This window comes from Neoarius graeffei, chromosome 5, assembly GCF_027579695.1.
Source record: "Neoarius graeffei isolate fNeoGra1 chromosome 5, fNeoGra1.pri, whole genome shotgun sequence".
Classification (NCBI taxonomy): domain Eukaryota; kingdom Metazoa; phylum Chordata; class Actinopteri; order Siluriformes; family Ariidae; genus Neoarius; species Neoarius graeffei.
In genome coordinates this window covers 52668967-52683813 of record NC_083573.1, presented here as the reverse complement: position 1 = coordinate 52683813, position 14847 = coordinate 52668967, and the positions used below count along the sequence as shown (strand labels likewise).

General features: G+C 41.4%; 1 protein-coding gene across 1 annotated transcript in view; it reads right to left on the bottom strand.

Annotated features, from left to right (window-relative positions):
• Positions 1-2700: 2700 nt before the first annotated feature.
• rorc (RAR-related orphan receptor C) overlaps positions 2701-14847 on the bottom strand; it is a 76693-nt gene continuing 64546 nt past the window's right edge. Inside the window, exons 8-15 of the mRNA XM_060922016.1 lie at positions 13436-13777; positions 13175-13294; positions 12880-13001; positions 10368-10500; positions 10096-10203; positions 9775-9885; positions 8542-8651; positions 2701-6330 (exon numbers count right to left, since the gene is read on the bottom strand). Coding sequence (XP_060777999.1) covers positions 6166-6330; positions 8542-8651; positions 9775-9885; positions 10096-10203; positions 10368-10500; positions 12880-13001; positions 13175-13294; positions 13436-13777 — 1211 coding nt within the window. The 3' untranslated portion in view covers positions 2701-6165. The remainder of the gene's footprint in view (positions 6331-8541; positions 8652-9774; positions 9886-10095; positions 10204-10367; positions 10501-12879; positions 13002-13174; positions 13295-13435; positions 13778-14847) is intronic.

The window sequence follows — 14847 nt, the reverse complement described above, 5'->3', positions numbered from 1 at the left end:
CTGGAAATATTCCTGAGCCCATTTTGTGATTTCCAATACAGAAGCATGCCTGTATGTGATGCAGTGCCATTTAAGGGCCCGAAGATCACGGGCACCCGGTATGGTTTTCCGGCCTTGACCCTTACGCACAGAGATTCTTCCAGATTCTTTGAATCTTTTGATGATATTATGCACTGTAGATGATGATATGTTCAAACTCTGCAATTTTACACTGTCGAACTCCTTTCTGATATTGCTCCACTATTTGTCGGCGCAGAATTAGGGGGATTGGTGATCCTCTTCCCATCTTTACTTCTGAGAGCCGCTGCCACTCCAAGATGCTCTTTTTATACCCAGTCATGTTAATGACCTATTGCCAATTGACCTAATGAGTTGCAATTTGGTCCTCCAGCTGTTCCTTTTTTGTACCTTTAACTTTTCCAGCCTCTTATTGCCCCTGTCCCAACTTTTTTGAGATGTGTTGCTATCATGAAATTTCAAATGAGCCAATATTTGGCATGAAATTTCAAAATGTCTCACTTTCGACATCTGATATGTTGTCTATGTTCTATTGTGAATACAGTATCAGTTTTTGAGATTTGTAAATTATTGCATTCCATTTTTATTTACAATTTGTACTTTGTCCCAACTTTTTTGGAATCGGGATTGTAGTTTTTATATTGCACATTAGTGTGTGCGACTCTAAATTGAGCGTAGGTGTGAATGTGAGTGTGAATGGTTGTCTGTGTCTATGTGTCAGCCCTGTGATGACCTGGCGACTTGTCCAGGGTGTACCCCGCCTCTCGCCCGTAGTCAGCTGGGATAGGCTCCAGCTTGCCTGCGACCCTGTAGGACAGGATAAAGCGGCTACAGATAATGAGATGAGATGAGAGATGAGATGAGATGAGATTAGTGTGTGCTGAATAGACTTTGCTCAATGTGTTGTGTGTTGAATGAACAAAGGCTGTTCAGCACACAGTAATGTTCAATATTAATGTGAATTAATATTATACACTCATACTATGTGTGTATTATTGTCATCATCCAGTGGATTTTTTTTCTAAACCCCATTCACACTATATGACAAAGAGAACCTAATTTCCGATTCTTGGACCTTCCATCCATCCATTATCTGTAGCCGCACATCCTATACAGGGTTGCAGGCAAGCTGGAGCCTATCCCACAAACAATGAAAACAAAAATGTATAATTACCCCCATTATCAACCACCAAGTCAACTAAAAGCAAACAAAGGAAGAAAACAAGTATTTCCAAGTAATTTGTGATGATGGTTGTTCTTGTTGTTCTTACCAGAAGAAATGCATAGCTGTTTTTTTTCCTGGCACCTGGCCATCTGAACACACACACACACACACACACACACACACAAATTACCTAGAAAAACATACGTAACCGAATGTGTGCAGAATCAGTTCCAGTATGAGAGTGAGGTCAGCTACATCATCCTGAAAGTGTTGTATATGTTTAACAAACCTCTAAAATCATTTTAAGTGAGCAAAAAAAAAAAAAAGCAAAAAACATGTCTTTCATAAGACGTTCAAGCAAAAACCTTATTTAATTTCAAACATCAATAATGATAGAAACTGCTGTTGTATTTGTACTAAAGCCTGAATAAAATTCGAACTAATACACTTTTAAAATAATATAGCTGCATTAATTTAAAAGTACAGACCTGGGAATTTACAAAAAAGGGAGTTTAGTGATGACGTGAAAGTTCAGACCATTCATCATGCCTTGTGCAAAGGATGTGGCTATGACATTTATGCGGTTACACCAGAACATGTGGTGCATATGTAAAGACGTAACTAATACGCTCAGCTACAAGATGTCCTTCATTAGATGTGCAGGCAAAGAGCTTCTGAGGTGGCAGGAGGTGAAAGTGTTTCAGCTGATGAAAATTTTGTGACACATCTTGCTTCTGCTTTTGTTTTTAACTACACCTGCTGTATGCTTCAGCATTACACACAAGGATAACAAAAGGAGTCGTGTTTATTTTATATAGTAGTGTATTCTGTCAAAAATACACTCACTGCTTAGTTTAATAGGAACACAGGACACCTGTCCAGCCATGCAAATATCTAATCAGCCACTTAAGTACCTTTTTTACATCACTGTGTGTAGACTATTGTGTGTGAAAATTCCAGCAGGTTCTGAAACACCATGGCATCAGTAACCATGCCAGAGCAAAAGTCATTGTGATCACGTTTTTCCCCCATTCTAATGTCTCATGTGAACATTAACTGGAGTCCTTTACCTGTATTTGTGTGGTTTTCGACATTGCAATGCTACCACGTGATCAACACATTGAACAATTGCATCAATCAGCAGGCATGCCAGTGTTCTTAATAAAGTGACCGGTGAGTGTGTGCGGCAAATTTACTGACACCCCTGGGGAAATACATGAAAACAAATTCCCTTTTTATGACCCTCGGTTTCTATAATTTATAATTTCTGTAGACTAAGAACAATAATGTGTGCAACCTCATAACTGGTTCAGGTGTAGAGTGGAATCAGTACCTTCTTAAACTGCTCATTCAAATTAAAACCAGACACAAAAAATTCCTTATTTTATTGTGTGAAGGAAAAGGAAAAAATATATATACAATTTTTCTTTTTAAGTATTTATTTAATGCCTTTTGCTCTTAGCATAATACAGGTTGAAACAAATCAATAAAAAGAAAAAAAAAACATAAAAGAGCCAGTCAACCAAAGTCAGAAAAGGTAATACATTATATCAGCAAAAAAAAAAATTGAAATAAAAGACAAAACATACATAAGTACTTAAATGGCAAGAGACCAGAACTTCTTGATATACACATTGATACAAAAAACATAAAACTTAAATGCTTATGTAGGCTTAGCTGCCATAGGCTTTATGCCATCATGCTTCATACTCATCATTGCTACTACTGTATTTTAATTAAACACTTACATCGTTGCAACCTGTGATTACATGTTTAAACACCAGCTGTGTGTCCAGCAAGATCCTCACATGCCTATGGACGTCAGCTACAATTACACTCTTGAAACTAGCCGTTAAAAACCTCACATGTAACGTGAAATTATTCAGCACCCTAATAATGATTGCAGTCGTCCTGAAGCCTAGAATGAAATAGATGTAAAATACATGGTGGAAACAATGCTTAGATGATGTAGTTTATAATGAGTAACTTTTGACTGAGAAGGAATTTTCAAGGAACCAAAATGAAAAAGAAAAAAAAACTCAAAATGAAATCAGCTGCCCCTTTGAAATCATACATGCAAGTATATTCAAAACAGAGAACAAATAAAAAGGAGAATGTGAAGCTGGGTGGCACGGTGGTGTAGTGGTTAGCACTGTTGCTTCACAGCAAGATGATCCTGGGTTCAAGCCCAGTTTGCATGTTTTCCGCATGGGTGTGCTCCAGTTTCCCCCAAAGACATGCAGGTTAGGCTAATTCAAATCAAAATCAAAGTCCTTCCCACGCCATGTAGCACATAGGGTGGCACCAATCTCCGTTTCCATAGCCTTCGGCCTCTCGCCTATTACATAGCTAGGGTTACAGTGGGGGGGGGCTAGTCCTCTGGTAACCGCGAGAGTTTGACTCGTGTCTGCAATGCGTTATGTCTTGCAGCGTGCCTTGCCAGACGGCAGTAGGTACCATTTTTACGATGGTCTTTGGTATGATCCGACCGTGAGTAGAACTTGCGATCTCCTGATCAAGAGGCGGACACGCTAACCACTCACGGTAAGTTAGTCTAATTGATGGCTTTAAATTGACCGTAGGTGTGAGTATGAATGGTTGTTTGTCTCTATCTGTCAGCCCTGCGATGATTTGGCAAATTGTCCAGGCTGTACCCTGCCTCTCACCCATTGTCAGTTGGGATAGGCTCCAGCTTGCCTGCGAAGCTGTACAGGATAAGCGGCTACATTTAATGGATGGATGGATGGATGGAATGTGAAGCTGATGTCAAGCCGTGTTAAGTTTTGGGTAACTGACATGTTTTTTTGCGTGCCATGCAGAGAGGATCCCACTGCCTTTCCTTTGGTGAGTTGGAGGCTGTGTTTTGGATTTTCTGCCTTGATTCTGAAACGTCACCATAAAAGTCAGTGCTGCTGCATCAAGAACTGCCATAGTAGGTCACAGCATTGTTCACGGAGAACACTGGACAATGGAATAAGTTTTTCCACCTTTCCTACATGGAAAAAAACACAATCTGAACTTGCGCATCAGTACTGCACAAGACCACTATAGCTCGTGACATGTCAGGTATAACCTTTTTGATTAATAATGCGACTGATCAAATCCACTGCCTATGACTAAATAAAATAATCACAGAGCTGAATGTTTCTGAAAGTTTTGTATTGTGATTGGTTTAATAATTGGGCCAAAAAGAGGAGTGCCACTTTCCCTTTGTGCATATGACTGTTCTCTCACAGTTGCCTGCTTGTGAATTAGCAGATCTTGCACCCAGCCACTGCAAAACTGTTCATGAACTTCTAGGCATTTGTAACTTTTAAACTCATGCAAAGTGTATGCACTCAGTCCAAAAACAAGATAGTTTACAGTGTCCGGGTATGTGAGTGGAGGTAGTGCGTTGGGGTTTGTAATCCAGTCTTTGGCTGCCATGACTTATAGATCTGTCTTGTTTATCATGCTTAATTTATCCAAATACTGTTGCTTGGCATTGTGAGTCAATTTCTCTCAGTAACTTTTCTTTCTCTTTTCCCTTTTCCATCGCATTCACGGGGGTAGCCATGGCCTAAAGGTTAGCGAAGCAACTTTGGGACCAAAAGGTCGCTGGTTCAACTCCTGAGACCAGCAGGAAAACGTGTGGGTGGATGAAAAGTGAGTGAAGAGCTTTCACTTTCCTTCTACATCCATGGTTGACGTACCCCTGAGCAAGGCACATAAACCCCAACTGCTCCCTGGGCACTGCAGTGCAGCTGCCCACTGCTCTGGGTACATGTGTGTTCTAATGGATACGTAACAAACAAAAGCTGCTTCTTTCTCCATCAGATTGACCTCTTTTGTCAACAAAGCATAAGCAGGTAACCACTGTCACAGAGCACACTCCTTACAAGATGGGACCCTTGTTCACACATACAATACGGTATGACATAACCTCACATTCTGTATTACATTACAGGCATTTAGCAGACTCTCTTATCCAGAGCAAAGTGGGATAAGAGCATCAACACAGACAACATGCGAACTCCACACAGAAAGGCCGCCGTCACCCGTGAGGTTCAAACCGAAACCTTCTTGCTGTGAGGCAACGGCGATAGCCACTGCACCACCAGGCCATAGAAACGCAGTTACCTAACTCACAAGATTGGTTTCAAAGGAAATGATCTAAATGTGTCAGATTTACTCTGAAATAAAATATTTTAATTAATGCAGTATATAGCCAGTTATGATTTGTGTAAATGGTGTTCAGTAGCTACTCTAATCCTTTATTGTCCTTTAAAAAACAGGAGGGTTTTTTTTCCAGACTTGTTTTGAGATACTTTAACACAATCTCAGAACAAGACCGAAAAATTACTATCATTGTATGAATACAGGACATTTTATAATATTTTTCAGAGATGGTTGTTATTGAGAGAATCTTTACCTTTACTTCAATTATTATTATTATTATTATTATTATTATTATTATTATTATTATTATGTGCAAATAAGACAAGCAGCAGTGTGTGACAGAGGAAAGCCAAGCATGTCAGTTTTGGGAACATAAAATGATTTTGGGAAATGAATTTGAGTCATTCAGTTCCAGTGCAATGCTCAAGTCACTAAAGAGTAACACTGATACTTCAAATGACTTAGCAGTGGATTGTGGCAACAGGCGTTTTACACACAGCATGAGAAATAAAAGTTGTAATCATATTTACACACAGACATGTCCATTTGTTCACCAAAACAATTTGTTAACTATAAAATGCTACCTTTATACAGCTGAAAGGTTCAGACTATCAGAAATACTGTCACAGCGAAAGAGCTTATCATTTGTAGAAACATTTTGCTTCACATTATAAAATAGCATTTGCACAAAAAATACAGACTCTCATCTACTTTCTTTTGAGATCCATTTTTGTTTCAGAATTACAAAAATATAGTTGCCTCCTTCAGAAGATAAGTGTAATTTAACACATATTATTACATGCTCTGTGTCCGAGCGGATGTGTTCAGAGAGTAACCATTGTGTGGATATCAGTGTCTGAGACAAACAGCTCCTTGTAAAGTGGAGGGAAGAGAGAGTGCACAGTCAGTGGGTAATACTGCCGGAACCAGCGCAGCTTCTCAATATGCAGCGTACACAGGTTTTTCAACGATGCCATCTTCTGGTACAGCTGACAATCACAAAAACACACAAGCAACCAAAACTTTTAACAATGGAGAATACAAGCTGACCTGACATGAAGAAGTTTCAGTCTTGTATTTTCTCTCCTCTTTTTTCCTGTCGAAATTTCAAGTTATTGCTTCATTCTTCATTTTATTCTTTTACCAAGGGGTAATTTGTCCTTATTAGGGCCAAACATCTACTGCCAGTCAGGCAGCAGGAATAAAAACAGCCCTTTGCCATTTAATTGGCTTTTGTTTTATCATTAATTCTTTAAAATGAATCCTTTTATCCATTCATTCATCTTAAGTAACTGCTTCATTCTGGTCAAGGTTACAACTGATCTCAAATCTACCTTAGGTGCAGGGTGGGAATACACTCCGAAAAAGACACCAGTGCCTCGCAGGGCACCATACACACATGTTCAAAACTCATCCACATGTAGGGGCAATTTAGCATAGCCAATCCAACGACTGGAATGTTTTTGACAGCCAGAGAACCTGGAGGAAACCAACATGAGCATGTGTAGACCATGAGAAACTTCAAACATACAATAACCTGAATTCAAGACTGAACCAAGGACCCTGACAGGAGGTAACGGTACCAGAGTATTTATAGTCGTCATACTAGTACTACAGTGTCTTGCAAAAGTATTCATCCGCCTTGGTGTTTGTTCTGTTTTGTTGCATTACAAGCTGGAATTAAAACGAATTTTGGGGGGATAAGCACCATTTGATTTACACAACACCTTAAAGGTGAAAATTGTTGTTTTATTGTGACACAAACAATAATTTAGATGAAAAAATAGAAATCTGGAGTGTGCATAAGTATTCACCCCCTTTCATACGAAACCCCTAAAGAAGACCTGGTTCAACCAATTCACTTCACAAGTCACATAATTAGTTGATTAAGATCCACCTGTGTGCAATCCAAGTGTCACATGATCTGTCACATGATGTCTGTATAAATCAACCTGTTCTAGAAGGACCCTGACTCTGCAACACTACTAAGCAAGCAACATGAAAACCAAGGAACGCGCCAGACAGGTCAGAGACAAAGTTGTGGAGAAGTATAGATCAGGGTTGGGTTATAAAAAATATCTCAAACTTTGAATATCCCATGGAGTACCATTAAATCCATTACAGCAAAAAGGAAAGAATATGGCACCACTACAAACCTGACAAGAGAAGGCCACCCACCAAAACTCACAAACCGGGCAAGGAGGGCATTAAGCAGAGATGCAACAAAGACACCAACAATAACACTGAAGGAGCTGCAAAGATCCACAGCGGAGATGGGAGTATACTCCATACACTCCACAGAGTGGGGCTTTATGGAAGAGTGGCCAGAAAAAAGCCATTGCTGAAGAAAACATGTTTGGAGTTTGCCCAACAGCATGTGGCAGACTCCCCAAACACATGGAAGAAGACTCTCTGGTCAAATGAGATGAAATGGACTTTTTTGGCCATCATGGAAAATGCCATGTGTGGCGCAAACCCAACACCCTGAGAACACCATTCCTACAGTGAAGCATGGTGGTGGCAGCATTATGCTGTGGGGATGTTTTTCATCTGCAGGGACAGGAAAGGTGGTCAGGACTGAAGGAAAGATGGATGGCACTAAATACAGGGCAGTTCTGGAGGAAAACCTGTTTGAGTCAACCAGAGGTTTGAGACTGGGACGAAGATTCACGTTCCAGCAGGACAATGACCCTAAACACACTGCTAAAGCTACACTGGAGTGGTTTAAAAGGAAACATTTAAATGTCTTGGAATGGCCTAATCAAAGCCCAGACCTCAATCCAATTGAGAATCTGTGGCATAACTTGAAGATTGCTGTACACCAACGCAACCCATCTAACTTGAAGGAGCTGGAGCAGTTTTGCCTTGAGAAATGGGCAAAAATCCCAGTGGCTAGATGTGCTAAGCTAATAGAGATATACATCAAGAGACTTGCAGCTATAATTGCAGCAAAAGGTGGCTCTACAAAGTATTGACTTTGGGGGGTGAATACCTATGCACACTCCAGATTTCTGTTTTTTTTTCATCTTAACTGTTGTTTGTGTCACAATAAAACAAACAAACAAAAAAAGGCATTTTAATTCCAGCTTGGATTGTGACAAAACAGGACAAACACCAAGGGGAATGAATACTTTTGCAAGACACTGTAGTAGTATTAGTTGTGCTATCTTTCATACACTTGCTCACACACACATACATACCTTGTGCAGTAAACTTTCTTGGTTGTCTCTGCGTAAGATGTGACTGAAAGCCAATTCCACTTCTTTCCTCACTCTCAGCACTCTGTCTCTGTCCTCCAGACATTGGCGATCTATATACACACACGCGTACACCACATCAACATTCATGAAAGTCTAAAATCCAATAAGTTATACACATGCAATAAGTTATATTTTGTGATTTTAGTTATAACACAATGTTTTTCCAAACATCAGAAAGTTTTCAAAAGTAGTGGCTTTTATCATGCAAAATTATTGGCACCTCAAACCTGGAGAGACTAATAGCACTGAACCTCTTCCTATAGTGTCTATTAAGGTTGGATAATATTCTTGAGGCACCTTAAACTCAGTTTTACATACTGAACATTTCAAGCACTGTTTATAGTAGAGTCCAAACCTTTCAACTGGATGCATCTTTGAGAATAATTTTATCTTAATATAAGATTAACATTTTTGAAGGTCTTAAATTGAAAGGCAAAGGCAACTGAATTTTTGGGTAAAATATCTTGATATCTCATTTTTAAAGATGTACAAAGAAGACACAAAATATGACATTAAATATAATGGGGCAGAGGCAATATTATGATTTATTTAGGGTGACAATTGAAATATTTTAGGGTTAATTATTAATTTTCCCACATATAAGCATAAACTGGCGGCACGGTGGTGTAGTGGTTAGCGCTGTCGCCTCACAGCAAGAAGGTCCTAGGTTTGAGCCCCGTGGCCGGCGAGGGCCTTTCTGTGCGGAGTTTGCATGTTCTCCCCGTGTCCGCGTGGGTTTCCTCCGGGTGCTCCGGTTTCCCCCACAGTCCAAAGACATGCAGGTTAGGTTAACTGGTGACTCTAAATTGACCGTAGGTGTGAATGTGAGTGTGAATGGTTGTCTGTGTCTATGTGTCAGCCCTGTGATGACCTGGCGACTTGTCCAGGGTGTACCCCGCCTTTCGCCCGTAGTCAGCTGGGATAGGTTCCAGCTTGCCTGCGACCCTGTAGAACAGGATAAAGCGGCTAGAGATAATGAGATGAGATGAGATAAGCATAAACTACTCTTTAAGAAAATATCTTCTGATGAGAATTCTTTTATTCGAGAAAATATAAGTGGAAAATTTGAATCACTGTGTAGAATGTTTAATTTTGTGCAATATCATTTTGGTCCATTCTCTTCGAGGGTGCCAATAATTAGGAGTTGACTGTATCTTAGTATATGACACATACCCGCATTTATGAGCACAAGCGCACTGAACAGCGCCACCTGCTGTTCTGTCAGCCTCAGAGCACAAAGACTGTGGGCAAAGTCAAATACTTCTGCAATAAAATCACCACATGCTGCAACACAGATACAGATACAAAAATAAAAAAAAATTAATAATAATAATAAAAATCACTTCTAAGTCAGCGATACTCATGCAGGCCATGAATAACACCAGAGGAATTGAACAGCAGAGAATTTATACTGGGAATGGTCTATCTTTGAAGAATCATAATTGATCAATCCCTTTGTGAATCAAGAATACTGAGTTTAGAAGTTCGGCTTACCAAGAGACTTGAAAAGTTCAGGTCCAGCAAACTTGCCATCAAAGAAGACTGTGCTGTTCTCCGTATTAAATATCCGACTCATGCGGACCAGAACCACTTCCATTGAACCTGATGAAAGAGCCATATGCACACAAGATGAATGAATTAAAAAGGAATATATTCACTGACAGAAAGAGAGACAAGCAAAGACGACTAGTGAGTATCACATCATGTTGCAGACTCACACTCCTGAGTGTAGATATGGTCAGTTCTGAGTGATAAAAAGGTCTTACCACTCTTAAGAAGGGCAATTTGATCATTCTGACCAAGCTGACGGAAGCCTGGAATGCGCTTTGCAAATTCCACCACGTACTGTACTGCATCTGTCAGACGAACTGCACAATGCTGCCACATCTCATCCATAGACTACACACACACACACACACACACAGGGGTACTGATTGTGTTGCTCAGTGTAGTAATGATTGAAACATTGGCATAGTTTTGGCATAGTAAAGGCTCTGTACCATCTTTTTTGGTCTTGTGAAAGTAAGTTAAAGCAATTGGACGTTTCACCACTTATACTGAAAGTCAAATGTTTTTGAACACCCTATATTTAAGCAGAATGAGTTAATTTTACATTACAGGCATTTAGCAGATGCTCTTATCCAGAGTAACATACAACATACCCAAAGCAGCCTCGGTTAGGTGCCTTGCTCAAGGGCACTTCAGCCATTCCTGCTGGTCCAGGGAATCAAACCAGCAACCTTTTGGTCCCAAAGCTGCTTCTCCAACCATTAGGCCATGGCTTCCCCATGGCTGTCAGAGTATTTTAATCTCATCTCATCTCATTATCTCTAGCCGCTTTATCCTGTTCTACAGGGTCGCGGGCAAGCTGGAGCCTATCCCAGCTGACTACGGGCGAAAGGCGGGGTACACCCTGGACAAGTCGCCAGGTCATCACAGGGCTGACAGATAGACACAGACAACCATTCACACTCACATTCACACCTACGGTCAATTTAGAGTCACCAGTTAACCTAGCCTGCATGTCTTTGGACTGTGGGGGAAACCGGAGCACCCGGAGGAAACCCACGCGGACACGGGGAGAACATGCAAACTCCGCACAGAAAGGCCCTCGCCAGCCACGGGGCTCGAACCCGGACCTTCTTGCTGTGAGGCGACAGCGCTAACCACTACACCACCATGCCGCCAAGTAGTTTAATACTCTAAAATTTACACTAACCAAGGAATGGGTGTAGCTGAATCAATAATGTGTATTACTAAATGATTAGTGAATTGAAAAATGTTACACTTCAAAAAATGATATCTTAGCAAGTGAAAATATCTTGAAAATAGTTGAAACAATCTAACATTTCTGATTAGAAGAATACAAGACACCAATTCTGAAATTATTAAACCTAGTTCTAGATTGCAACCAACTTATTCTAAGATGTCTTATCAAGTAAAAATATCTGTCCATGAAGCAAGATAATTTCACACATATTAAGTAATTGTCTCCTCAAATTCAGTTTTCTTTTTTTTTTTGCAGTGTAGAAATTGCTTTATTTTATTGGAAACATCTATAGCTTATCAAATTGGGCAAAAGGCAAAATTAGTTATATGAACCATAAAACATTCATATTTTACAGTCAATACTTGTACTGTCTATAGGTCTTTTATCTATAGGCATCTTCCAAGTGTGCCTTCATTTAATGGAGCACTCATAGGTTAGCACTGTCACCTCACAGCGAGAAGGTTCTGGGTTCGAGCCCAGTGGCCGACGAGGGCCTTTCTGTGTGGATTTTGCATGTTCTCCCTGTGTATGCGTGGGTTTCCTCTGGGTTCTCCGGTTTCCCCCACAGTTCAAAGACATGTGCTTAGGTTAACATAGGGTGGCCTTGGGCTGAAGTGCCCTTGAGTGAGGCATCTAACCCCCAACTGCTTCCTGGGTGCTGTAGCGTAGCAGTCCACTGCTCTGGGTATGTGTGTGTGCATGTATGTGTTCACTGCTTTAGATGGGTTAAAATGTAGAGGATGAATTTCACTGTGCTTGAGCGTGCATGTGACAAATAAAGGCTGCTTCTTCTATATGTCAGATCCCATTAGGATCTGAGAGCGAGCAGTTTATAAGATAGGCAAAGGTTTATTTAGTGAATTGCTATTCTGCTATTTATTTGGTCTGTGGCAGTAATAGTGATTAAGCTGTAATAAAACATGAACCGGGCGGCACAGCGGCGTAGTGGTTAGCGCTGTCGCCTCACAGCAAGAAAGTCCGGGCTCGAGCCCCGTTGCTGGCGAGGGCCTTTCTATGCGGAGTTTGCATGTTCTCCCCGTGTCCGCGTGGGTTTCCTCCGGGTGCTCCGGTTTCCCCCACAGTCCAAAGACATGCAGGTTAGGTTAACTGGTGACTCTAAATTGACCGTAGGTGTGAATGTGAGTGTGAATGGTTGTCTGTGTCTATGTGTCAGCCCTGTGATGACCTGGTGACTTGTCCAGGGTGTACACCGCCTTTCGCCCGTAGTCAGCTGGGATAGGCTCCAGCTTGCCTGCGACCCTGTAGAACAGGATAAAGCGGCTAGAGATAATGAGATGAGAAAACATGAACCTGCAGTTATTCAAAAACATTTGACTTGCTGTGTATAAGATATGCAATTTCAACCATCAGCTTCACCCATTAGCCTAGAGCTGAGATAGTTGATAATCATTAAGTTTGGCCTACAGGTCCAATCCCTTTGACTTTGACTTGACATTACTTAGTCTATGGGCAGTAACAATTGTATTGTCATGGGAATAGTGCAGTACTTTGTTTTGGTAGGCATGAACCTCCTCCCTGCTGAAGATCTTCCATCTATGAACCTGCAGCTCCTCCACATGATATTGACTCGTCTCCCTGTGAGAGCGGAAAATGCTTGCACACAGCTCTTCTACACACACACACACACACACACACACACACACACAGAAGAGAGAGAGATGTTGGTCTTGATCTTGACACAATCTTTAGCTGCCACTTTGAATGCCACATGATGACTTAACATCACACCATCAGACTAAATCAGATACACGAAAAGCCACAAAGAATCTATTTCTGTTTCACCTATGTGTGTTGATGCAGGATAGGGACAGAACAAGCTTTCGGTGTCAAAAGCTCGTAATCCCATTTCATTTCCTGGAATGCTCAGGATGGCCTCGGGTGTAGATCTTCTGGAGTCAAAGTCTAGAAGAGAGGAAGATACACTCACTGAGTGTATGGAGTGGGAGGAAAAAATGAAAAAACAAAACAAAAAAAAACCAAACCCCAAGATCAGTGTTGGAAATGAAAAGGTGGATGACATTGATAAAAGAGAGTGTCTCGAACCTCTCAGTGTTGAAAAGCTGCTGCTCTCTCCACCCCTTTGAGAACTTCTGTAGGCCAAAGCTGCAGCCTGGGCATCACCTGTGGCACTGCCCTGGTACGGATGCACCTCTGAAGAGCAGTTGAGCTCTGCGTCCAGGGTGTAGGGGAAGGTGGGAACCAGAGGCTGGATTAAATGTGTTGGCCGACTTCGGGGCTCTTTGCTGGACCTGTAGGCTGGCAGAGGCTCGGGCTCAGCTTGACTGGCCTGGAGACGCTGTTGTTGCTGCTGCTGCTGCTGATGCCTCTCCACCTCAGCAAAAAGAGAATCTCTCTGACGTTTAGACATGCGGCCAAACTTCACCGCTGAGGAGGAGAGAGCGCATGTATTCAAATGGATATACCCCTTAAGTGTTATCTTTGTCAGTATGTATTATATTCAAGAGGAAATACATCATATTTAGTGAGTATCATAACAGCAAGTTGAATGTTTTATGTGTGTTGTAGGCTGGTAGGCAGGTCTGATGTGCTGTGCAAGTTTACACGCTTGACTTTAGGAATGTGGGCCAGAACGTATTTCTGTTTCAAATGAGGTTTTGAAACAGAAAACCTCATTTGAGGTTCCTCCTCTTGTAAAACAGTACATAGGAACATGGGTAACATAGGTATTTCAAAGTATGCTCATGGGAATTAAAAGACTGCAGTTTTTAGGAGACTTCCATCTATTTCCTATATTCTGCTTTAGGTAGATTTCCATCAATCTCCCATTGCAGAGACACTTGTTCTTCTATCTCCAATACCATTCCTCCTACAGCATATGCTTGCTTTGGGTCCGTTCATTCCACTGGCCTTGTAAGTTTTTTTCACCAGCAAAGCTGGTTGCTTGTCTTTGTCTTTGCATTATATAATAAAGCTGTGAAACAGATTTCTACCCAAAGCACTGAGTTATTTTTTGTAGGAAACTGAAAGATAAATGAAGGTGCTGAGGATAATTTTCTACGACATGTTGAACCACTCATCTCATTATCTCTAGCCACTTTATCCTGTTCTACAGGGTCGCAGGCAAGCTGGAGCCTATCCCAGCTGACTACGGGCGAAAGGCAGGGTACACCCTGGACAAGTCGCCAGGTCATCACAGGGCTGACACATAGACACAGACAACCATTCACACTCACATTCACACCTACGGTCAATTTAGAGTCACCAGTTAACCTAACCTGCATGTCTTTGGACTGTGGGGGAAACCGGAGCACCCGGAGGAAACCCACGCGGACAACATGCAAACTCCACACAGAAAGGCCCTCGCCGGCCATGGGGCTCGAACCCAGACCTTCTTGCTGTGAGGCGACAGCGCTAACCACTACACCATCGTGCCACCCATGTTGAACCACTGACAAGTAAATTTAAAGGCTACTGCTTGCATGTTTAAAATAAAC